This window comes from Pleurodeles waltl, chromosome 3_2 (genome assembly GCF_031143425.1).
Source record: "Pleurodeles waltl isolate 20211129_DDA chromosome 3_2, aPleWal1.hap1.20221129, whole genome shotgun sequence".
NCBI lineage: Eukaryota > Metazoa > Chordata > Amphibia > Caudata > Salamandridae > Pleurodeles > Pleurodeles waltl.
Window position 1 is genome coordinate 31,190,825 of NC_090441.1, and position 23,810 is coordinate 31,214,634.

At 46.9% G+C, this 23,810-nt stretch overlaps 1 protein-coding gene across 3 annotated transcripts in view; it reads left to right on the forward strand.

Annotated features, from left to right (window-relative positions):
• The window catches only part of RABEP1 (rabaptin, RAB GTPase binding effector protein 1), a 749,444-nt gene that overhangs the window by 303,426 nt on the left and 422,208 nt on the right, over positions 1–23,810 (forward strand). For all 3 annotated transcript variants that reach the window (XM_069226667.1, XM_069226669.1, XM_069226668.1), the window contains exon 7: positions 733–911. In XM_069226667.1, the coding sequence (XP_069082768.1) occupies positions 733–911 (179 nt within the window). The remainder of the gene's footprint in view (positions 1–732; positions 912–23,810) is intronic.

A 23,810-nucleotide genomic window follows, 5' to 3' on the forward strand; every position in this document is an offset into this window, starting at 1 on the left:
GTTTGTATGTTAACTTTGAGTTGCAGGTTAAATTAGTGAAATGCAAATAAATGTATCTTTCCCATTAGTTTTCTAAAATGAGGGATGGTAATGATCAATTGGTGCAAGTTACATACCATTGAGCTCTTGAAGTGTAGTCCTAAATTCTCCTTTCATGTAGTTGATACTTGCCCACCATTCTATTGGTGCCTTAGACGTAGTCTGAAAAAAATAGATTGTGGCTGTACAGGTAAACTGGCACGCCTGAGGGGATGCTGTACCAGACTCCCACAATATTTTTCTAATCTTGATGTCTTGGAACTAGCCATGGGCATGTTAGAATGGCTCATTCAAATTTAAAAGTGAAATGAAATGACTTGCCTGATGCTGAATATTAAGTGTCTACAAAGGCAAATGTCCTTTACTATACTTTGTTATTCTTAGTTTATATGTCTAGGATGGATGCCATCTGACATCTGCAGAAAAATAGCCGAGCATATAGGAATAGAAATTAGTTTTCCGGGTGACTAGTTTTATATAATGTGTTCTTCATGTACATAGTTGCTTTACAGTTTCTTGAAAGTATTTGTTTTTATTGTAGCTTCATATGTTTTATGTCCAACAGTATGCCATTCCTGTAAGGCATTTCTTTTCCTGACCCTTTAAATTCTAGTTATTTTCAGTATGCAGATGGTTAAACTGTCTATTAGTGTTTCTGGTAATAGTACATGCATTTTCTTTCTCCCTTGTTAGTTTGCCACCTCTTAGACCAGGAGCGACAGCAGCACAATCAGTTGAAACACACTTGGCAGAAAGCGAATGACCAGTTCTTGGAGTCTCAGAGACTGATGATGAGAGACATGCAGCGCATGGAGATAGTTCTAACTTCTGAGCAGCTCCGCCAAGTGGAAGAAAAGAAAAAGAAAGAACAGGTGATGCGAATGTCAGATGTTTAACTTTGCATGAGGGGGTCTACTTTGCTTCCTTCAACTGAACTGTTATGAAGTAATATACTCTTTATATTGCATCCTAATGCCATACTTGCCACTTCACAATCCCAGCATAGCAAAACAAGTTGTCTCAGCATTCTAATTAGTTCAAACTGACCCTCCGAGCTCAAAGGAGTCTGAACAGCATAGGTTTAATCAGATAACCTATAAAATAGTCAATGCATGCATTTCCTGATTGAGACAAAAATGCAAAAATAATGCACAGTGCCTTATCTGCTTCTCTACAGCCAGTCATTTGCTTACCACCTATTCTTGCCTCCTCAGCAAGCTCCTGCTATCAAACACCCTGAAACAGGGCAGCACAAACAAATATCAAAGCCTCAACTCTTTTACTGAAGGGCATCAGGAGTAAGAGGAGGCCTAAAGGTGTTGGCCTCTGCTGGGAAGCCAGATTGTCTCCCAAACAAACATGGTTCCACTCCCCTCACTCCTGGAATAGGATAGACTATTGCAAATTACCTGATAGAGAGGCATTGAATAAGATATGGCATTGTAGATGGGTAACAGTGAATTTCTGTTATATTTTTCAGCGAGGCGTTCTGAGTGACATCAAGTAGACAATGAGAGCAGAACCCCGAGAGGGGGAGAAAGCCTGTGGCATACTTCTAATAGGGAGACATACATAGCATGGCCTCTGTTAGGTATCCCTGTCCCATAGTTTAAAAAAAAATAAAAAATACCTGCTATCTGTAACTAAAACCCACCACGTTCCCTGCCTTCCATTCTTCCTCCTGCTCCGGTGCTCTCCGCTTTCAAAACAGACAAGCAGCACTGCACTGACAGGCTCTCAGGGAGCTCTATCAGCCTGGCCTCATCAGCCTTTAACATTCCAACAGTGGTTAACCAGTTATGTTATCAACTGTTATGTCATAGCAGTAGGTAATGTGATTCAGAAAAAGAAATTAAAGATAGAGGCTGTCTATGAGAGCCATACATGACAAGTACATATGTTACCTTTAGTGGAAGGAAGGTGATCTGAATTTCAAATATTATTCCCAAAACCTCCAGCCACCATACTCTGCAAAGGCTGTTCCAGAAGAGACACATGGTACTAAAGAAGCAAGTGATAGAATGATTGCAAAGGTCTGAAAGTAATATATAATGGTATTAGAGTATTTTCTGGTTCACAAAAAAGGTGCAAAAAAAGTTACAGTACATTTTGGACCCAACACAATCATACCAGTGGTTGAAGAAAGAAGCATTCATAGTAACCCATAAAGATGTGTGCTATTGACCTCTGAAATGTCTTCAGCTTTGTATTCAAAAAGCAAACGTTCTTGTTCAGTGCCCTGTCATTTAGCCTCATGAACTTGCCAAGTACCATCTCCAAGTACATAACAGTGGTAGAAGAATCTATCAGAAGATTGAAGATCTTTGTCTACCTTGATGGTTGACTGCTACTTTCTTGCAGTAAGTTCAGTGAGTACAGCTTATCGGGATGTCTACAGTGAAGTAACAGTTATGTAAAGCTAAGTCTGAATATCAGTTACTGCATGACATCATTCCTACTTTACAAGAGTGCTAGATCCAAAAGAAACTTAAGAATATCCTTCACAGAGGGAGTTATTAGAAATGCCAGTCACTGAGATCTAGCATATTACATGATTTCTTGTTTAGGGTTGATGTCCTCTTGCATATTTGTAGTACCCAGCACAAGATGTGAAATGCGACTGATGCATGGAGGAACAGTTAAGTCTTTGCACAGATCACAGTGTCACAGTTTATCCAAAACAATTTTCTTATAGCTACAAATATGCCTAGTACATGCTATTTAGTCATATTGGGGGGTACTGTCAATAAGTGATCTAGGATGAGCACTGCTGGTAGAACACTGTTGCATGCTCTAAATTGGCTAAATTTCATACTTTGTATCTTGCCATCATCAATTTGCAGTTCCAGATCCAAAAATTCTACCATTTTACAGTGGCAATTCATTAGAGTGTGCATTTTATAGGTTGACATTTAGAAACATATGGACAACAGCTGATTGTTCCTTACTTACCCGTCCATGTCATGATAAATTTATCTTCTGTCCAGCTAGTGGCATGTCTGTTCCAGGTATGCTCCCTCTAATACCAACCCATAAAAAGGTTGGCATAGGAGTCAGTGAACTGTAGTCTATTGTGGTGCTGTTGATGGTGCACCTGGTCATTGTGCCGAAAGGCATTTTTAAAGAGAATGATGTCCACTATTTCCAATTACATGACTATGTGTTCATACTGACTGGGTTTGCGGGGGGGCCCAAAAACATTATAAGACTGATATTCCAAATTCTTTCTTTCTACAGGTATATCAACATCAGCTTTAAGTATGTACTCACTATACTGTATAAAAGCAGTTAAACTTCGTACAGAGTTTTGAAGTTGACTTTAACATATTTTGATGAAAATCCCATAGTAAAATTAATACCATCTATAATCGGTCTCCCCAAGGAAAAGGCTGCCTTTTTATGCACTTTAGGAGGGATGCACATGCAAGGATAGTCTAGGGATGGTGACGTATAAATATCTATATTTTGCCTCCTAGATAAGGTCCTTCTCTTTCTAATCCAACAGTTTCATGTTGATATGTAGAGTTTTATGTGATTTTTACAAGTTTATTCAAAGTCAAGCAATTCTTTATTCGATTAGAAAACCATCAAAGACATACAAAAGTTAAAATATTAAGACATAAAACCAATAAAAAAAATCATTAAACACTTCATATATGCATAGTCAAACAACAATTACTTCCTTACTAGGCCTCTCAGTCTCACAGTATCAGAGCTGAACTTATAAATGCTCATACATATATATTCAGACTGTAAAAGCTCTAGCTAAAATAAAGCAGGTCTACACCGCCTAATATTCAAACATTGTCACATCAGTACTAAGAACTTTTTCCGGAGGGCTGAATATAAAGTGCAGAAAAAGATAAAGTGCAGCAGATATTGAGGGGAAACAGTCACAGGGACAGGGTTCAAGAGCAGACTCCAAATACACTTTACTCGGGCAGGCCACTAAGAAGTGAGCTATACCCAAGCTAAATCTAATACGCTAGAACCTTTGTTAAGGCTCCAGGGGAAATAGCAGGTAAGGCTGGTGCCCAACAAGAGAAACTCCTCCACCCTCCTCTGCCCTCTCTTAGCTGACATTCTGCATGTTAAAAACAAGCTCAAAAGATCCTGCTTCAGCTGCTGTCACGATATCAATGGCAGGCTTGTTGGTGAAAGAAACCACCCATCTCTGCCCAGGGCTACGAAGAGACCAATCATATATCTAATCCAAAGAATTCTGCAGGCTTGTTCTAAAAGTAAACAATCTTGCACTATTTACTGATTGAGGGAGGTCTCATCCTTTGTCCAAAGTGAGTGCCACAGCATTACTAGTGCCAGCCCAATACGATCTTGCAAGGGGTAAATGTCTAGCTGTATTTGACATGGAAGGCCTCAGACACTATTAGGAACTGACAATAGCCTCCTCAGGAAGACATTTTCTTTTGCCTGCAACTTTAGCACAACCCTATAGACCCACACGCCAGCCCCGGAGGTAACTGTCAAACGGCACTGTGCCTCATAGATGGCAAGCAAAGTGTCCAGGGGCCTGGACCCCAGCTTCCTTGAAAACTTAGTGACCCTCCTTCGTTTGAACAAATTTAAGGGACCTGGTGTCAATCAGGTGTGACCAGTCACTCCTACTGTCAAAAGGGGTACCTAGATACGTAAATAGGAGGACCACTGCTTACTTTTCCCCCTGAATGTGATACGATTTCAGACTCCTACCTGCATCGCCCATAATCATCACATGAGACTTGGTCGAGTTCATCTTCTAGTCCAGGTTACTCATGAAGTACACAAATTGATTTAAAAGCTTTTGGAGCCTATCCCTGTCCTCAACATCAGGACACAGTCATCGGTGTAAAGAAGAGCTGGTAAACTCTTAACACCTACCCTTGGTGAATCTGTTTCCACCTCGTTCAGACATTTGTCTAAATCATGAATGTAGAGACAAAATAAAAACGTGGCAAGCACACAACCTTGCCTGACTCCAATTGTCATCCTAACAGGGTCTGTACACTTCCCATCCACACCATATCTGATGCGACCAGTTACATCCTCATGTAAGTTGGGAGATAAAAGACTAATGTTCATCAATACCCATTGCAAACATCTTGGCCCACAACTTGCCCCTGTCTACCCAGTCAGATGCAGAGATCAAGTCCATGAAAGCAAGGTGCAATCGCCTTTTCTTGACCAAAGTGTATTTACTAATAATTGGGTGCAAGGTGCGGCACTGCCCACCGTACCCATTCCTTTCTTGAAGCCATACTGGACCTCTGAAAGACAGCTCTGCTCTTTTATCCATGATTCAAGCCTGGTCAGCAGTACTGTTCCAAAGATTTTATTTGTGGAATCAATGATTGAGATAGGGCAAACCTGTGTTGTTATCGCCCTATCACCATTTTTTAAATATAGGCACAATAGTTGCACTCTACCAAGATATAGGGGGGCCGTTCACAATTGCAGAGCTTCATATATTAATCAAAATTCCTGCCCAAAGATCGGAATTATCCAGAAAGATGTCAGCGGGCACCCCATCTTGCCCTGAGGCCTTGTTCCTTGCACACTTCTCCAGGGCAGAAAGTACCTCATCTAGCGAGGGGCTTAACAACCTAGTACCTACCTGGGTTTAGCATTGTTCGAAAGGAGCCATAGAGCTGACCTCACCCAAGTCACTCTCATAAAGCTTTGAAAAGTGTTCCCCCCCCCCCCAAATTCTAGGGGTGATATCTGTATCAAAGAGGGTATTATGGGTATTAGTAAAGTAGGGCGCATTTACTACTTCACAAAAAGCCGGGTGTCCTTACCGTTTGTTGCATCATTCTTCTTTTCCCAGACTTCCCTCCTTGTAACCTTCTTCCTTTCCGTGATTGCTAGTTTGTTGTTTGCCCTACAGGCTCTGACTATACCTCTATCTCTGGGGACCTATTTCAGAGCAAGGTTTTTTGAGAACCTTGCATCAAACCACTTTTCAGGCTTTAAAACGTGCCCGTTCCTCCCTAGCTAAGAAGATCGAGACGCTAAACTCCTCCTGTTTCTGTTTTAGGAGGTCTCTAAAGGTTACTTATTCCAATGGAAGAAAAGTTGGGGGGCTATTAGCAGCGACTTGGTGGACTAACCCCCCTAATGCAATGGAGAGAGATAGTGGATAGTTTATGCAGTTTGGTAAAATAGCAAACTCGTAGACCCTAACTAAGCCTATGTGTTAATGATAAAGCAACAACATCAATTAAACCGCCCCTCCCCGCCCTAAAAAGGTGATGTCTCCAGAAGGGCATGAACCCACCAAATCAAACTTGATAAACAATGCCCATTTATTCAGAATGCTATTAAGGTGGTTTCCACAAGGTGTGTGTGCAAAATGAGTAGAGACTTCCAAGTCTCCACAGATCTGCCCAGATACAACACTCCTAGCAATTGGACATGCTTTACTATTAAAATCCCCACCCCATATGATAATGCAGCCAATCTTTAGGCCACACAGTATTCCTTCCAGAGCACGGTCAAGGGAGACATTTTTTTTATTTTTATTTTTTTTGTGCCCACAAAATTGAGACCCAAGGTGAGTGAGATCAGGGTCAGTAGACCCGCTTTGTGATGACCCCCACCCGATGGCATAGCCGGGGTCTGAATGGAATGGAACCCATTAATAAATACTGTATCATAGGATCATAGCTCCTGCAAGCAAACAATACTATTACTCTGTATATGATTGTGCCATTTGGGACTGTCAGGTTTACTAGAGAGCTCTGCTACATTCCAAAACAAGAACCTACAGTCCACCTTAGAAGCAATATTAAAAGCAGTAGGTGTAATAATATAAGCTGATCATGGCATGACAGAAATATCCCCACCAATATCCATGCATGGGGCATCACAACTAAAGACATCAGCCAAATGCAGGGAAGTAGCTTGAAGGTAAATGAGGTGTGAATAATCAATAGTCCCTACATCCTTATTACTAGCACACCAATGACAAAAACCTGGGACTTCAACATGCTCCCTTCCATTGGTACAAAAAGAATTCACAGCCTCTGAAGAACCACTTTCAGGGAGTCAGTTGTTATCCTCAGTGCCAGATACCGGCACAAATCTATTACTAAGTGATATGGAAGAATTAGTACAATGGGGGATGTAGGAGTGATGGGGGACCCTTCGGCAGTTGCCTTTGAAAGAGATTGATTGCAGGTACCTATAAAAATATCCCAGTGGCAACATTTTTATAGAGCTGTGATTAGCTCTGCCAGTGCTGGCCTGATCCAGAATGTCCCCTGCCTCAGCAGGAATATGTACATTCACCACAAAAGTGTTGCCTGTGCACGTTTTACCCAGTGGCCGAATGCTGATAAGTTTATTATTTATTGTTTCAGCTGACAGCCATACAATATTTTAAAATAACAAATTGAAAAGCATTAATCAAACTCAGCCCCATGGCATAAGTGAGACACTACAGTCCCAGCCTAGATAGCATCACAATCGTTAAACTACTAATACGATAAAGTAGTAAAAATATACAAACCAATCAAAGGGAGCAAGAGATAGCAGCATATTACGGCCTGAGATGTGCAGAAATCTACAGTGCTTATCTGGATAGACTAGTGCCTAACATAACAGGGTGCACTCTCAGGCAGAAACAATATTCCATCCACACATTGACATTCTACCACCCACTTAATAGAACAAGTGCATAGGGAGGCAAAGGGTTTCAATTAGGACAGAGGGTAGCAGCATATTACGACCTAAGATTTGTGCAGTTCCATGGAAACTATCTGGGTAGACGCAGGGAGCTTTCAGGTGTGGCCACGCCGCCCATAGAAAAGACTCTACGTAATTGACCACATAAACATCGTCCGATTTAATGCACAGCACCATGGCTGACTTATCATGCCTAACTCCAAAGTATTTAAAAAAGGGAACGAGCCATCACCTCCGTGCAGCATTAGATTTGTTACAAAACAAAATATGGGCTAAATTATCTAACCTCCAAAACTGCAATCACATTGATCAAAACTAACAACAAGTACATAGATTTGTATAAGGTAGTCCCTGGTAGACAGAATACCTAATCAAAATTATTTGTAGAGTGGTCGCTTTGCATCTGGGTTATACATATCTTGGTAAACAGAGTGGGCGAGGCAATAGATGTTACAAAAGTAATCACTCACAATGATGCCTGGTTTCAGCTCCTGGTGATTTTTTTAACTGCACATCTTCATAATATCGCTCTTTAATCAAATCCACGGCATCCTGCTGTGGTGGGCTGATATGCGGGCGGAGCAAGCAGAGTCAGAGAGGTCACATATAGTTTTTATGTTTTAAATTTTATTCTCTGTTTCTATTCACAGGGTATACTTGTTCAGAGTATATAGGTTCGGTACGTCTCTGGTTCTTTAGTTTTCTTAATTTGTTTCTTCCTTTCTTCCTTAGGATTCTTCTCCCTCTGGTCTGTCCCGGTGGTGAAAGATGTGGACGTCTCCCTCAGATTCCGGGCATTCATAAGCCACGACCCTCCGGGGTCGTGGCGGGATTCTTGCGTCCTCGGCGTCTCTCCCTTTGCGATCTCCGGTGTCTCTTCTCTTCTTCCGTTGTTCGGCTCCGGCGTCTCTGGAGTTGCTGTTGATATGGCTGCTCCCGTGGTCGGCGTTCTCTCCGTCTCGTCCCTCGCTGTAGGATCGTAGTCCTTCCTCTTTTCAGTGTCCCGAACCGGGAAGTCGCTGTAGCTGTTACGGCGCGGCGTTCCCTCGTTGCCAGGGGAACGCAACGCCGTCACGGGAAAATCTGCCGAAGAATGGCGGATCCTGGACAATGAAGACGCGGTCTCCGTGACCCGTCTACAGTCCCCTTCCCATGATCGGGACTGTTCGAGGACCGAGGAGGATGAAGGAGGAAACCGGGAGAGGTAATCGGCGGGACCTTGTTGGGAACCAGGAATGTGGCGCACCTGGAACGTAAATGGTTGCAATTCTAGGAACCATCTCAGTATTCTAGCGTTAGAGTCCTTGTGAGTGGCAAGCCAGGTGAGAGGGGCATGGTCAGTAAAGAGGACGAAGGACCTGCCCAAGAGATAATACTGCAAGGAATCAACTGCCCACTTGATGGCGAGACATTCTTTTTTGATAGTCGGATAATGGGTCTCTCTTGGAAATAGTTTTCTACTCAAAAAGACCACGGGGTGGTCGAAACCGTCCTCATCTGGTTGGGTGAGTACCGCACCTAGACCAATGTCCGAAGCATCAGTATACAAGTGAAAATCTTTCTAAAAATCGGGGCATTTTAGTATCGGGTCTGTGGTAAGGGACCTTTTTAATCGTTCAAAACTACCCTGTTGGGTGTCGGTGAATGGGGCAAGTTTCGTGGGGCTTTGTTTAGTCAAAAGGTCGGTCAGAGGGGCTGCAAGGGTCGAATAACTGGGGATAAATCGACGGTAGTATCCTACTAAGCCTAGGAATGATCGTAAATTTTTCTTTGTTCTGGGTTTCGCAGCTTGGAGTATGGCTTCCACTTTGTTTTTCTGCGGTTGTAGAGTGCCGTTCCCTATGACATAACCCAGATATGAGACTTCAGTGTTTCCTAGTAAACATTTCTTAGGGTTGGCGGTTAAACCAGCCTCAGTTAGGGCAGAAAAGATTGTATGAAGATGTAGCAAGTGATCTTGCCAGGTTTCGCTAAAGATAATGATGTCGTCTAGGTAGGCTGCGGTAAAGGTCTGGAAGGGTTTTAAGATTCGATCCATCAGGCGCTGGAAAGTTGCGGGAGCGCCGTGAAGACCAAAAGGTAAAACTGTGAATTGATAAAGACCGGAGGTGGTTGAGAAGGCTGTTTTTTCTTTGGCATCGGGATGGAGGGGAATCTGCCAATACCCCTTCGTTAAATCAAGAGTGGATAAGTAGCGGGCTTTCCCTAGTTTCTCTAGGATGTTGTCTACTCTGGGGATAGGGTAGGTGTCGAACAGGGAGATCTCATTAAGTTTGCGAAAGTCAATACAGAATCTAATCGACCCGTCTGGTTTAGAAACCAATACGACAGGGGAATTCCAGGGACTGGTAGAGGGTTCAATGACACCTAGTGGCAACATTTTTTCTACTTCCGATTCAATTATGGGTTTTCTAGTTTCAGGGATGCGATAAGGACGGAGACGTACTACATGTCCTACCGGTGTTTTAATGTGGTGATCTATCAAGGAAGTTTTTCCCGGTGTTTCTGAAAAGAATCGGGGATGTTGTTCGATTAGTGCATATAACTGTTTTTTTTCATTTTCGGCTAGTTCTTTGTTAATAGTGGGCTTTTCTTCTGGGTGTGTTCTTCGTAAGGGGCCAAGGTCTATTTCCCTTTCTTGGAGGGAGGAGACCAAACAACCAGTGGCCGGTTGTTCCTCCGTCTCCTCTGAAGGTCTCCATTGTTTGAGTAAATTTATATGGTAAATTTGTGTTTTCCTCGGGCAGGTATTCATCTCTGATAGGTAACACGAGAGACTGCTCTGATAACCTTATAGGGTCCTTGCCATTTAGCAATCAGTTTATGATCTGATGTAGGCCGCATGATGAGGACCTGGTCGTTTGGGGAGAAAGAGCGTATTCTGCTTCCCCTGTCATAGTATGATTTTTGTTGTGCTTGAGCCGTGACTAAATGACTATATACGTCTTCCCAGAGGGTCTGTAATTGGCTTTTGAGTTGGTGGATATAGTCGATCAGGGGTCTCCCTTCTTCCTGTTCTTCCTCCCACGTTTCGGCTGCCATATCTAGGAGACAACGAGGTTGTCTCCCGAAAACTAATTCAAAGGGACTATGTCCCGTAGAAGACTGTTCGTGGGTTCGTATGGCATACAGGACCAGGGGAAGCTTTTGGTCCCAGTTGCGACCGGATTCATCTACAGTTTTCCGCAGCAGTGTCTTTATAGTGCGATTGTATCGTTCTACCAACCCGTCTGTCTGGGGATGATAGACCGAGGTCCTTAGTTGGGTGATCCCTAGTATCTGACATATTTGTTTCATGAGTTTTGACATAAAGGGTGTACCTTGATCTGTTAGTATTTCTTGGGGAAAACCTATTCGGGAAAACACAGTTATCATGGCTTGTGCTACTGTCTTGGTTGTCATGCTGGAGAGGGGTATGGCTTCGGGGTATCTAGTCGCATAGTCGACTATGACTAAAATGTAAGTGTGTCCTTTAGAAGACGGAAGTAGGGGTCAGACTAGGTCCATCCCCACCCGTTTAAAGGGGGTATCAATGATGGGTAAAGGGTATAGCGGTGCTTTCCTGGGCATTCCTGGTTCGGTTAATTGGCATCTAGGACATTGGGAACAGTATCTACGTATCTGAGCATACACCCCGGGCCAATAAAATCTACGCATAAGATATTCTTCTGTTTTTTCCCGGCCATAGTGATCTCCCCCGGGTTGGTTATGGGCTAAAAACAGTACTTGGGCCCGAAATGGTTCAGGGACTACTAGTTGTTGCTTGGTTTCTCCCGTAACAGTCCTAGTTATTTGGTATAGGAGGTTTTTCTTGACAAGAAAATAAGGACCCACCTCATTGGTGATCTCCGTTTTGGCCGAGCTCCAGGCGTGCGACAGGGTAGGGTCTTCTCTCTGACTGTTTCGAAACGAGATGGGGCCGCTGTTGATTTCTGCTACTATCTTAGGATCTTCCGTAATCTTTCGGGCTTCCTGATATCGATTTTTCTCACGTCTTTTCTCATTGCGCGTGAGTTTCTTCCGGCTGGGAGTCTCTTCAATTGTAGTATTAGAAAAAGGGGCTTCGGTCCACCATTCGGACTTTATGACAGGCCCACGGATGTGGTCTAAGAGATCATAGAATCGAGTATAATCAGTTCCTATAATGCAGTCCTCGATTAACCGATCCATAACCCCTAGTGGAACCATATCCTGAAAGGGGCCCCATTCAATTTTAACCACTGAAAGGGGGTAGCTTCCTTTATCTCCATGTATACAGCAGATGGAGACCCACTGATCCATATCTAAAGTATCAAGAGGGACGAGATCTTTCAGAATTACTGATTGGCTGCATCCTGAATCTATTAATGCAGAAAGTAACCGTCCATTTATGGTGATAGCGTATTTAAATTTCTCATTCCCTTTCCCAGTACAGAGAACTCTACGCCGAGTGACCCCAATCTCCATCGGTTCCGGTCCTTCGCCTTTCTTAGGACATGATCTTGCAATATGGCCCCACTCCCCGCAATGGAAACATTGAGGGGACTGCATAGGGTGATGTTCTAGGAGTTTAGGAAACCGGGTTTCTTCAGTAAAATACCGGGGACCTGGCTTTGATGTAGGGGTGGGTGGTTTTGGGAATGGTCTCAGAGATAATGGTTTAATTTCTGCGGAGCGATGGTAAGCACAAGCCAAATCAATGGCAACTTCAGTGTCCACCTTTGGATGTTGTCGAATCCAGTTCTTGGTACTAGGAGGCAAAGAATCTAAATACTGTTCTAAAATAATAGTCTTGATGAAATCCTCCCGGGTTGTCCCTATGGGTCCCAACCATTTTATAGCCAAGTCCTTTACCCGAAAGTAAAATGAGCGAGGGTCTTCGTTCGTACTCCACTTTATTTTCCTAAATTTTAACCGATAATACTCCGTATCGTGTCCTACTCGCGCCAAGATACTTTTTTTTAACTCTTTGTACGGGGTCGTACCATCAGGATTGGCAGATTGGTATGCTGTTTGTAGGAATCCAGTAAGCAAGGGTGCCACATACTGACCCCAGGGGTCCTCTGGCCATTGAGCAGACGAGGCCACCCTCTCGAAGTTAGTAAAAAACGAATCTGGGTCCTCCCCCTCTTGGTATTTTTGTAGGACCGAACTAGGAACGTTTGGATGCACTTTACTGGCCGCTATTGTGTCAGTTAACTTTTGTAATGCAGTTTCATGTACTAATTGGTTGCTGGCTGAAATTGTAGCCTGACTTTTTATGGCCGATTGTAAGGCCTCCCGGTCTTCCTTGGCCTCTCTTTGGTGTGCTTCCCACACCAACTGCAAATGTATTTGTCCTTCTGCAAGTTGCTTAATCATATCCTCAAGGGATGGAGATTCACTCATGCTGTCTCTCGCTCGTAAGCCCACCAGGGAATTCGGATCCCACTTCTGACACCACTGTGGTGGGCTGATATGCGGGCGGAGCAAGCAGAGTCAGAGAGGTCACATATAGTTTTTATGTTTTAAATTTTATTCTCTGTTTCTATTCACAGGGTATACTTGTTCAGAGTATATAGGTTCGGTAAGTCTCTGGTTCTTTAGTTTTCTTAATTTGTTTCTTCCTTAGGATTCTTCTCCCTCTGGTCTGTCCCGGTGGTGAAAGATGTGGACGTCTCCCTCAGATTCCGGGCCTTCATAAGCCACGACCCTCCGGGTTCGTGGCGGGATTCTCGCGTCCTCGGCGTCTCTCCCTTCGCGATCTCCGGCGTCTCTTCTCTTCTTCCGTCGTTCTGCTCCGGCGTCTCTGGAGTTGCTGTTGATATGGCTGCTCCCGTGGTCGGCGTTCTCTCCGTCTCGTCCTTCGCTGTAGGATCGTAGTCCTTCCTCTTTTCAGTGTCCCGAACCCGGAAGTCGCTGTAGCTGTTACGGCGCGGCGTTCCCTCGTTGCCAGGGGAACGCAACGCCGTCACGGGAAAACCTGCCGAAGAATGGCGGATCCTGGACAATGAAGACGCGGTCTCCGTGACCCATCTACACCTGCCTAACTCTACCCAGGGCTTCATACAGGGACACCATCTGCAGCTCTTTTAGTATTTTTTGCATGTGGGAAAACCATGTGTGACTGCGACTGATGCCACTGGAAGTCTTTTAGTGTATTCAGGTAGACCGCAGCCTGGGGATTCCTGACTAATCTGACCCAATATAGGATCGTCCTGATGGCTGCAGTTTCCGATATTGGACTAAAACTTTGGTCTGCATACAGCGTTGCTAAAGGAGTGCCAGGCCCAAGCCCAAGCAGGGCTCGCAAGAAATTGTTTTCAAGTACTTGGAGTGTTCGCATATTCATGTACCCCCATAGCTTCACCCCATAAAGAGTAGCTGCCACTGCCCTCTGTATATTTGCAGGATGACACTAAAACTTTTAGCTCCAGCTTTTTGCCTAAACTTTAAGATTGCGCCTGCCATTTGTTTCAATAGTAATGTTGCCTTCTGCAAATGGCAACCCCATGATAGATTATCTGATATTCGAATTCCCAGATAATCAAACTGCTTGACAACTTCTGGGGGTACACCTTCGGCCTAGGCTTCCACTTAAAGCTAGGAGAAGGTCTCAAAGCCATACACCCTACTTTAGCCTTGTTCCCAGAGTGCAGAGCCCTAATGACAGTTACTTAAAAAGAAGCATCCACTCCTAGGTCCGCCAAGGATCTCCACAACTTTTTTCTGTCGACTAAGTCGAATACTGCTTTTGAGTCGACAATTATCAAATACAGTGATGACTCTCCTCACAATAGTGAACTTGTAAGAGATTATGAATAAACGGAGCGCCTTGTTAATAGTCCCTATACGTGGCCTAAAGCCGGCTTGCGTCTCCGTCAAGATGTTATGGGCTTCAGTCCACCCCTGGAGGCGGTTGAGCAGAACTTCCCCAGAACTTTAGCCACGCTATACAGGAGGGAGATAGGGCGCTAGTTGGCTGGCCTTGCTCGATCACCCATTTTAAAATTTGGAATAGTAATGGCTGAGCACCATGAAGGGGGCACAGCGTCCCCAACAAGTGCTGCATAAACACTTTAGTGAGAATCCTGGCTCCCAAGTGGGGTTCCTCCAGATATACATCTGTAGGCTCCAAATCTGGGGCCTGGGGCATTGTGCTTCTTCATTTCAGGATAGCTCATTTCAGGATAGCTCTTTCCGCCTCAGGTGCTAGAATATTAACTGCACCAGCCACAAAAGGACCACTCTCTCAGATTGTAGAGTGCATAGAAGTGAGTGATCAGGCAGAAGGATCGATATGTTTCTATTGTACTTATCGAACCTCTCTCCGTCCCAGATACCGATTCCCAGACCAGATTGGAATTTTTTTTCACAGGAGGCCTCCCTCAATTTCTTCCAGAGCACCAATTGGTACAATGACCTATTGACTCTCAGAAGGTGTTTGTATTCACCCCTATACTTTCTGAATGTCAGCTTGCTTAGCGGGCTTCGATGACACTCCACTAAAGCCGAGGGGACAACTCCCTTCATTCTATGACAGTCATCATCATTCCAGCGCACCCTTGTGCTGTTTCCCTTCCAGGGACCTGGCGGAATTGGTGTCAAAAGGCCTAGACCATATGGATTTCAGCTCATTAAGCATCCCATCATGAGCCATCAAAATTACACTGTTGTAGTCAAAGAGACTATTCAAAATAACGGAACCAAACTTAGTCATAATACATTCTAACAGTGGGAGTTCATGTACATTTTTCTCAATGCTCCACCTTATTCTCTTTCTGTTATTAAAGGGAGCAGTCGCATGGCCGTAGTTCCCCTCCCTAGAGATAGTTCAGACTTCCCCCCTCAAACGTTCTTTCGAGGAGAGTACAATAGGATTGTGGTCGCTCTCCTGACAACAAAGCATTCACTTATCACATCCCTCTATGGTAAGATAAAATCAGTTAATGATGAGCTTTCCTCATTAATTAAAGTAGTCCTAGCACCGCTGTCTGAGGGAGTACGGCCATTGATGAAGAATAGCTGATAGTGTGTCTGGAGTTGAGAGAACACGCTACCCTCGGGGATACCTTGACTACTGTCTTCCATTAAAACCTCACTATTTCAAATGGCATCGGAGGGTTGTGTTGAGATCACCACATATCAACAATGTATACTTCTTCCCTTTGACCCCCCACCCGCTTGACAGTGGCCTCATCCTCCTTTATACATATTGCATTGTAGGAAACACATTTCTCCCCAGATCGCCTGCACCTCAGGGAACAGCCCCGGGGGAGGTAAACATGTTAATTTATAGGGTGATCTGTATCATCCAGTTTTCCATCTCCCTGGCATAACATAATGCACGCAATAGCTTTCTAACTGTCTCAGCAATATAAAGATCTCTATTCATAATAACATCTCCCATCTTTTAGCTTATCTGAAACCAATACTGTTGTCCTGACTCAAATTCCTAAGTGCTAGATTTTCTTTCATTATTAGATGTTTTCTCTAATATCCATCATGGTCCAAGTACTCCATGTGTTCAGATGTTTTGTATTATATGCCATTGTTTTCTGGTAATACATGCCATTATTATTGTGTTGCATTTTGAGTGTAGTCTTAAACCACTATCGTACCTCACAAATTGTTACTCCTGTGTAATATTGAGTATTGTTTCTACACTGGAAAAATTATCAGTATCTTCCAAAGAAACTAACACCAGGTACAGTTTGAATTAGGGGCAATGATTTTTGGACAAAAATGTCAGGGCTCTTTTTCTAGGCGATTGAAATAACTTTTTATTTAAAAAAATGGTGCAAATAAAAAAAAACTTCACCTGCACATCTTTAAAATTACAATGTTGAATTGGACATACATACAGGCCTTTGCTTATAACATATGTCCCCATATCATCTAATGTTGTGTTCAATACATTTATGATTACAAGTTGGTCCCCAATACTACTGTTTAGCGTGTCCAATGTTTCACTTGCTGGTATTGACTTGACACCGTGTGAAAACATATTGTATCTTAATTCAGAGTTTTCTTTGATTGAAAGCATGCTTACACCCTGATACTTCCTGCTGTTTCTCTTTCTGTTTGTTGCATACTGTAGTTTGGAGAGTTTTACTCTCTAAACTGTAGAGTTTCAGTACTTTTACGACAGAATCTATCCTGACTGTACTTACCTCTGCTAAATCTGGAACTCAAGTTGACATTTGACTGCCTAAAATTTCGACCTCTTTATCTAATATACTTGCTCCTGTTGTCTGCACCCTGTTTAATTTATCTATAAAAAGTGGGAAATGTCCTGCAGCTTGGAAAGTAACACAGGTTTTACCTATCCAAAGGAAAGCTGTTCTGGCACCAACCACTTTACCAACTACCGCCCTATTTCTTTGCTTCCCTTATTGCGTAAGCTTATGTAAGGCAAGATAAACAGCCAACTCACTGACTATTTAAAAGCTAATAAGCCTCTGGACTCTTCACAATCAGGGTTTTGGCCACTCTATAGTACAGAGACAACCTTAGTGGCCATTACGTATTATGTAAGATGGTCCTTAAGTGCTAGTGGTCCGACTATGCTAGTGCTACTTGACTTGTCTGCAGCATTCAACACTGTGTTGCATTCTCGATCACTCTTAAGGCTCAGAGGGTGTAGTATCTGTGGTAAAGCTGTACAGTGGTTTGAGGATTTTCTCACCAACGGAACACAGACCATCACTTCATGTTCTTTTAGATAAAGCACCATGCTACTTGACAAAGGAGTGCCCCAAGGCTCTTGTCTTAGTTCTGCGCTGTTTAATATCTATGTGGCACCCCTTGCCAAGATGGCTAAAGCATATGGTCTAGAACTGTACTCCTTTGAGGACGATACACAGCTATTAATTTCCTTTTAACAATGACTTAAGTACGGTGAAGGCAAGTTTTGTAGCTGGTTTGAAAGCCATTGCCGTCTGGATGACTAATAATTGTCTCTAACTTAACGTTGGCAAAACCAAGATTTGAGAAGGCCCTAAATATATGTTACCCCGACTGGTGGCCATCTGAACTCGGTACAGCTCCGAACCCAAAAATGGCTGTTGAGAATCTAGGGGTGTATCTGGACCAATCCCTTGCCATGAAAAAACATGTCCTCAACACCCTGGGGTTCTGTTTCCACTTGCTGCCTTTGTTGAGAAGGGTTTTTTAGCTTTTCCCTGTTTCATTAACGAAAAAACATTAGTCCAAGCTCAGTTGCGAGTCTCTTGGACTATGGCAACGCCTTACTAGCCTCCATAAATGAATCGTTGCTGACTAGCCTATAGGTTGTACAAAACATAGTGCACATCTTATTTGCAATTTTCGTACGAGGTTGGCATCTGCTCCTTTTAGTTGATTGCACTGGCTGGCCTATTCAGAAGAGAATTCTTTTTTAAAATTTGTTGTGTTACTTACTCTTAAATCACTTACATGAAAAGGGCCTTGCTATCTGTCATCAAAGCTCACCCTTTATTGTCCAGAAAGAGCCCATCAATCATGTCATAAAATGTTGGTTACAGTTCCTCGGATTAAAAAGACTCGGTCAGAGGGTAGATCTTTCTCTTATCTGGCCCCCTCTTACTGGAACGCCCTTCCATTACACACACACACACCGGTGGCTTGGTCATACTAAATTCAGGAAGCTACTTACAATGGAACTGTTATAATTAGAACACTTTGTAATCACTGCCTGATGTCTGTATATCTCCTGCTCCGAGATAACCCTCTCGGGGTCATTTATACGCAATACAAGTTAAATTAATATAACCAAATGGGTTTTTGCTTACCTCTTGAGGTTTGGTTCTCATATGGAAAAGCCGGACCTAGTCTTAAAGGTGAGGACCACTGTGGTTTTGCGTGTTTTGTTTGTATTGTTTTCCACCGCCGTTCCTTCTATGGAAGACAGTGAGCTACTAATAATGCTATATCAACTGTGTGTCCTAATTGTTTTCTCTTATTTAGGTACTTGGATTTTATCATATTTATGAGGAGAAGTAAATAGACGTCTTTCTCTATAATCATCATTCCTGTTTATTTCACACAATCATTTGTCCTTCAAATACAGCTCATAATTGTCTGTAACATTTTTAGGTTCTCTTAACTTTTCTCAGTTGCCTCTTAGTTCACTTTCTGTCTGCATGTTTAATCAAAATGTGCATAGTTATTTATGAGATATTATGTAGATTATCTTCCCATTCCTTTAGTAAATCATCGTCCATTTCATCAAATCTTGGAAAACTAAGAATCTTCAAATCTGGTTGTAGAAACAGAGGCCCTCATTCTGACCCTGGCGGTCGGTGATAAAGCGGCGGCCAAGCCGCCAACAGGCCGGCGGTCTAAAATATGCAATTCTGACCCTGGCGGGAACCGCCAACACAGCCCGCCAACTTAACACTCCGCCCGCCACAGCGGTACAAACAAACAGCGCTGCGGTTCCCGCCAACAGCCAGGCGGCAGACAATGTACCGCCCACCCTATTACGACCCACCAATCTGCCACCTTTTCCGGGGCGGGAGCACCGCCGATAAGAACACGGCGGAAACAGACTACGAACGGGAAAACGCTCACCTCTACGCACTCCACGCGAGATTCCGGCAGTATGGAACCAGAGTTGCAGGTCATCCCCGCACTCCTATTCCTGCTCATATACCAGGAGCACGCCCGGCGGCGCGGAAGACATCGGTGAGTACTGCACCTACGACACAGGGGAGGGAAAAGATTACCGGCACACACCCACCCACCCACACCCACTACAACACACACATCAATGCATTCCCACAGATCACTGTCACAACCCACAAACCACCCCCCTCCGAAATAATGCAAAGACCAAAAGAAGAGATCATAAACGGGCAGATATATTGAAATATGTACACCAGTAATCCCAATAAATAAATAAACTATGTACAAAATATATACAGCTACTAAATGTAGTCCAACCACTGTCCGTGGATCACAGGGGTCCTGTGCAAAGGGGCAAGGCCCAGTCCCACGACAAGAACTCCACGGAGAGAACACTGCAGGGGCATCAGAAAGAAAATAGGACAGGCACCTCAGGGGGAAGGGAAGGGGGGGCACCTCAGCCACTTGAGTACACGACGCCAGATCCACGAGGGGACTCCATGACCACTGGGCCATCCTGGGGAGAGCAAAGCCACAGTCCAAACAGTCCATACAGTGGGTGGCCTGCCCACTGGGCCATCCTGGGGAGAGCAAAGCCACAGTCCATACAGTCCATACAGTGGGTGGCCTGCCCACTGGGCCATCCTGGGGAGAGCAAAGCCACAGTCCATACAGTCCATACAGTGGGTGGCCTGCCCACTGGGCCATCCTGGGGAGAGCAAAGCCACAGTCCATACAGTCCATACAGTGGGTGGCCTGCCCACTGGGCCATCCTGGGGAGAGCAAAGCCACAGTCCAAACAGTCCATACAGTGGGTGGCCTGCCCACTGGGCCATCCTGGGGAGAGCAAAGCCACAGTCCATACAGTCCATACAGTGGGTGGCCTGCCCACTGGGCCATCCTGGGGAGAGCAAAGCCACAGTCCATACAGTCCATACAGTGGGTGGCCTGCCCACTGGGCCATCCTGGGGAGAGCAAAGCCACAGTCCAAACAGTCCATACAGTGGGTGGCCTGCCCACTGGGCCATCCTGGGGAGAGCAAAGCCACAGTCCATACAGTCCATACAGTGGGTGGCCTGCCCACTGGGCCATCCTGGGGAGAGCAAAGCCACAGTCCATACAGTCCATACAGTGGGTGGCCTGCCCACTGGGCCATCCTGGGGAGAGCAAAGCCACAGTCCAAACAGTCCATACAGTGGGTGGCCTGCCCACTGGGCCATCCTGGGGAGAGCAAAGCCACAGTCCATACAGTCCATACAGTGGGTGGCCTGCCCACTGGGCCATCCTGGGGAGAGCAAAGCCACAGTCCAAACAGTCCATACAGTGGGTGGCCTGCCCACTGGGCCATCCTGGGGAGAGCAAAGCCACAGTCCATACAGTCCATACAGTGGGTGGCCTGCCCACTGGGCCATCCTGGGGAGAGCAAAGCCACAGTCCATACAGTCCATAACAGACCCCACTGCCACTGGAGGAGGCAAGTTGGCCAGAGGACATCCTGCAGCCCTGCCCGAGATAGATCCTGCCCTGCCACGTCTGCCAAAGGGCCAGCGGTTCTTGCCTTGAAGGGCCCAGTTCAGCGGTTCCTGAGACGGCGGGGCCCAGTTCAGCGGTCCTTGCCCTGAAGGGCCCAGCGGAGCGGTGCGTGAGACGGCGGGGCCCAGCGGAGCGGTGCGTGAGACGGCGGGGCCCAGCGGAGCGGTTCTTGAGACGGCGGGGCCCAGCGGAGCGGTTCTTGAGACGGCGGGGCCCAGCGGAGCGGTGCTTGAGACGGCGGGGCCCAGCGGAGCGGTGCTTGAGACGGCGGGGCCCAGTTCAGCGGTTCTTGAGACGGCGGGGCCCAGTTCAGCGGTCCTTGCCCTGAAGGGCCCAGTTCAGCGGTTCTTGAGACGGCGGGGCCCAGTTTCAGCGGTCCTTGCCTTGAAGGGCCCAGTTCAGCGGTTCTTGAGACGGCGGGGCCCAGTTCAGCGGTCCTTGCCTTGAAGGGCCCAGTTCAGCGGTTCTTGAGACGGCGGAAGGTCTATGGCCAACTGCTAATTGCCTGGTGGTGCCCTCCTGGGCAGCGGGGATGGTGCTCCTTCACTGCCCACCTGGGCTGTGGGTGGTGGGGCCCTCCTGGCCAGCTGGGCTGTGTCCTCCCTGGGCAGCGGCTATGGGGGTGGTGGGCTCTCCCGGGGCAGCTGTGCCGGTTCCTCCCGGGGCAGCGGCTATGGGGGTTGTGGGCTCCTCCTGGGCAGCAGGCCTGCTGCCTGACCTCTCCGACTTGCTGCCCTTGCCCTCCTTAGTCGTGGGCCTGTGGCCCTTTCCTCCCTTTGGAGCTGTGGCTGGTGACTGTCTCTGGGTGGTGTCCGGGGGGGATGTAGAAGGCGGGCTCCTGCGGCGCCCCTTCCGCCTTCTGCTCCTCTTCCCAGGGGGTGGGCTGGCTGTCCCCTTGCTGCTGGGCGAAGATCCAGACATGCGGGCTGGCGGGCTCCAATACCCCTGCACCCTTGTCAAGGGGGCTGCAGGGCTGGTGGTGGCTGAGGTGCTCTTCTTACCCCGACGAGAAGGAGGGGGGGGGGCTCAGGGTCAGGAAAGAAGTTAGTAGTGGCGAGGAAGAGCTTCTTGGGACAATGGAGAGTGGTAGGTACAGTGGGAATGGGAGTGGAGGGAGAGGATGTGGTTGTAGGTGAGTCACGTTTGCTGTCTTTGGGTGCAGGTGCAGGGATAGGCTGTCGTGAGGTGGATGGCTGTTGGGTGGGTGGGTGGCTGCGTTTGTGTGGTGTGGAAGAGGGGGTGACAGACACAGTGGGAGAGGACACAGGGGACGTGTAAATGGCAGTGGGGGTGGTGACTGCACGTGTGCGGACTGGAGTGGAGGGTGTGCTGGTGATGGAAACACTGGCTGATGGTGAGGTGAATGGAGGTGTGAGTGTAGACGTCACAGGGAGGGAGGAGGGAGACGAGGAGGTGGGGGTCACAGAGGTGGTAGTGACTGTTGGCATGTCTGCATCGGAATGTTGTGTGTGTGAATGTCTGCGTGATCTGTGGTGCTTATGTTTGGATGAGCTTCTCTTGGGTGTTGAGGTGTGTGCAGGCTGGTCTGATGGTGTGGGTGGGACAGGCAGAGGAACAGGAGACTGGGAGGAGGGAGTTAGTAGAGGCAGGCAGGAGACAGGGACAATGGCTGCCGTCAGTGCTGAGGCCAGAGCCTGGAACGATCGCTGATGGGCAGCCTGACCCGAATGAATGCCCTCCAGGTACGCATTGCTGCGATGAACCTCCCTCTCCACCCCCTGGATGGCATTCAAAAGGGTAGTCTGCCCAACAATGAGCGTTCGGAGGAGGTCAATGACCTCCTCACTGATGGCAGCGGGGGTAACAGGGGCAGGGCCTGAGGTGCCTGGGGCGAAGGAGATGCCTGGCTTCCTGGCAGAGCGGGCACGGGGCGAACGCTGAGGGGCTGCTGGGAGGGCGGAGATGGTGCGCTGGGTGGCGGCTGTACCTGTAATGGCGGGGGGCACGGATGGTGCCACCCCCGCAAGGGAGCCCCCTTCCGAGGACGTGTCCGTGTCGCTGCAGGCTCCAGTCGTCCCCGTCGTGGAGCTCCCCTCGCCCTCCGTCTCACTGGTCCAGTCTGACTCTGTGGCATGGCCCTCCTGGGCTATGTGAGATGCAGCTCCCTCCTGCCCCGATGCCACTTCTCCTCCGCCTGATGATGCTGATGCACACAAGCACAGAAAGACAAACAAAAAGGGGGGGGGAGAGAGAAATAAAGGGATATTGAGTACATGGATCTCCGGTACAGTTAGCGGACATGACAGACACAGATGCCCCCTGCACTAAGTTGCGCACTTGGGGTCCGCTACGCATTCCGTGGAACATGCCCTACACGCCTAGAGTTGACAACTGCACCCATGGATGACACGGCCCAGGGATGGCTGTGCTGACAAACTACTGAGGGTGGTGGCTGGGGACACAGGGGCTTACGGGGGTGCCCAGCCTACAGATATCGCCCTGGCCTAGGGGGACCCCCAGCCCTCCTCCCCCAACCAGACACCTCCACTGCGCGACAACAGAGTAGATAATGCTTGTACTCACCCCCTTGTGTCTGCTGTGCTGCCCTCACGCGCCCATCCAATTCAGGGTAGGCCACCGCCAGGATCCGGAACATCAGGGGGCTCAGTTGACGGCAGGCACCCCGCCTACGTTGGGAGGCCATCCCCAGCAGAGACTCGGCGGTCTTCTTGGTCCCGCGGCGGATGTCCTCCCACCTCTTGCGGCAGTGGGTGCCCCGTCGATGGTGGACCCCCAGGGTCCGGACTTCCTTGGCGATGGCACGCCAAATCCCGATCTTCTCATGGGCGCGGACCTATGTGACACGTACAGGGAGGGAGAAATACCACGTTCAAGTTTGTCAGCATTTTCCTTTCCAGTGGCCCAACGCCCCCCATCCCCGCCAGGCCCCCCGCCATGCCCCCCGCCAGGCCCAACATGCCCCCCATCCCCGCCAGGCCCCCCGCCAG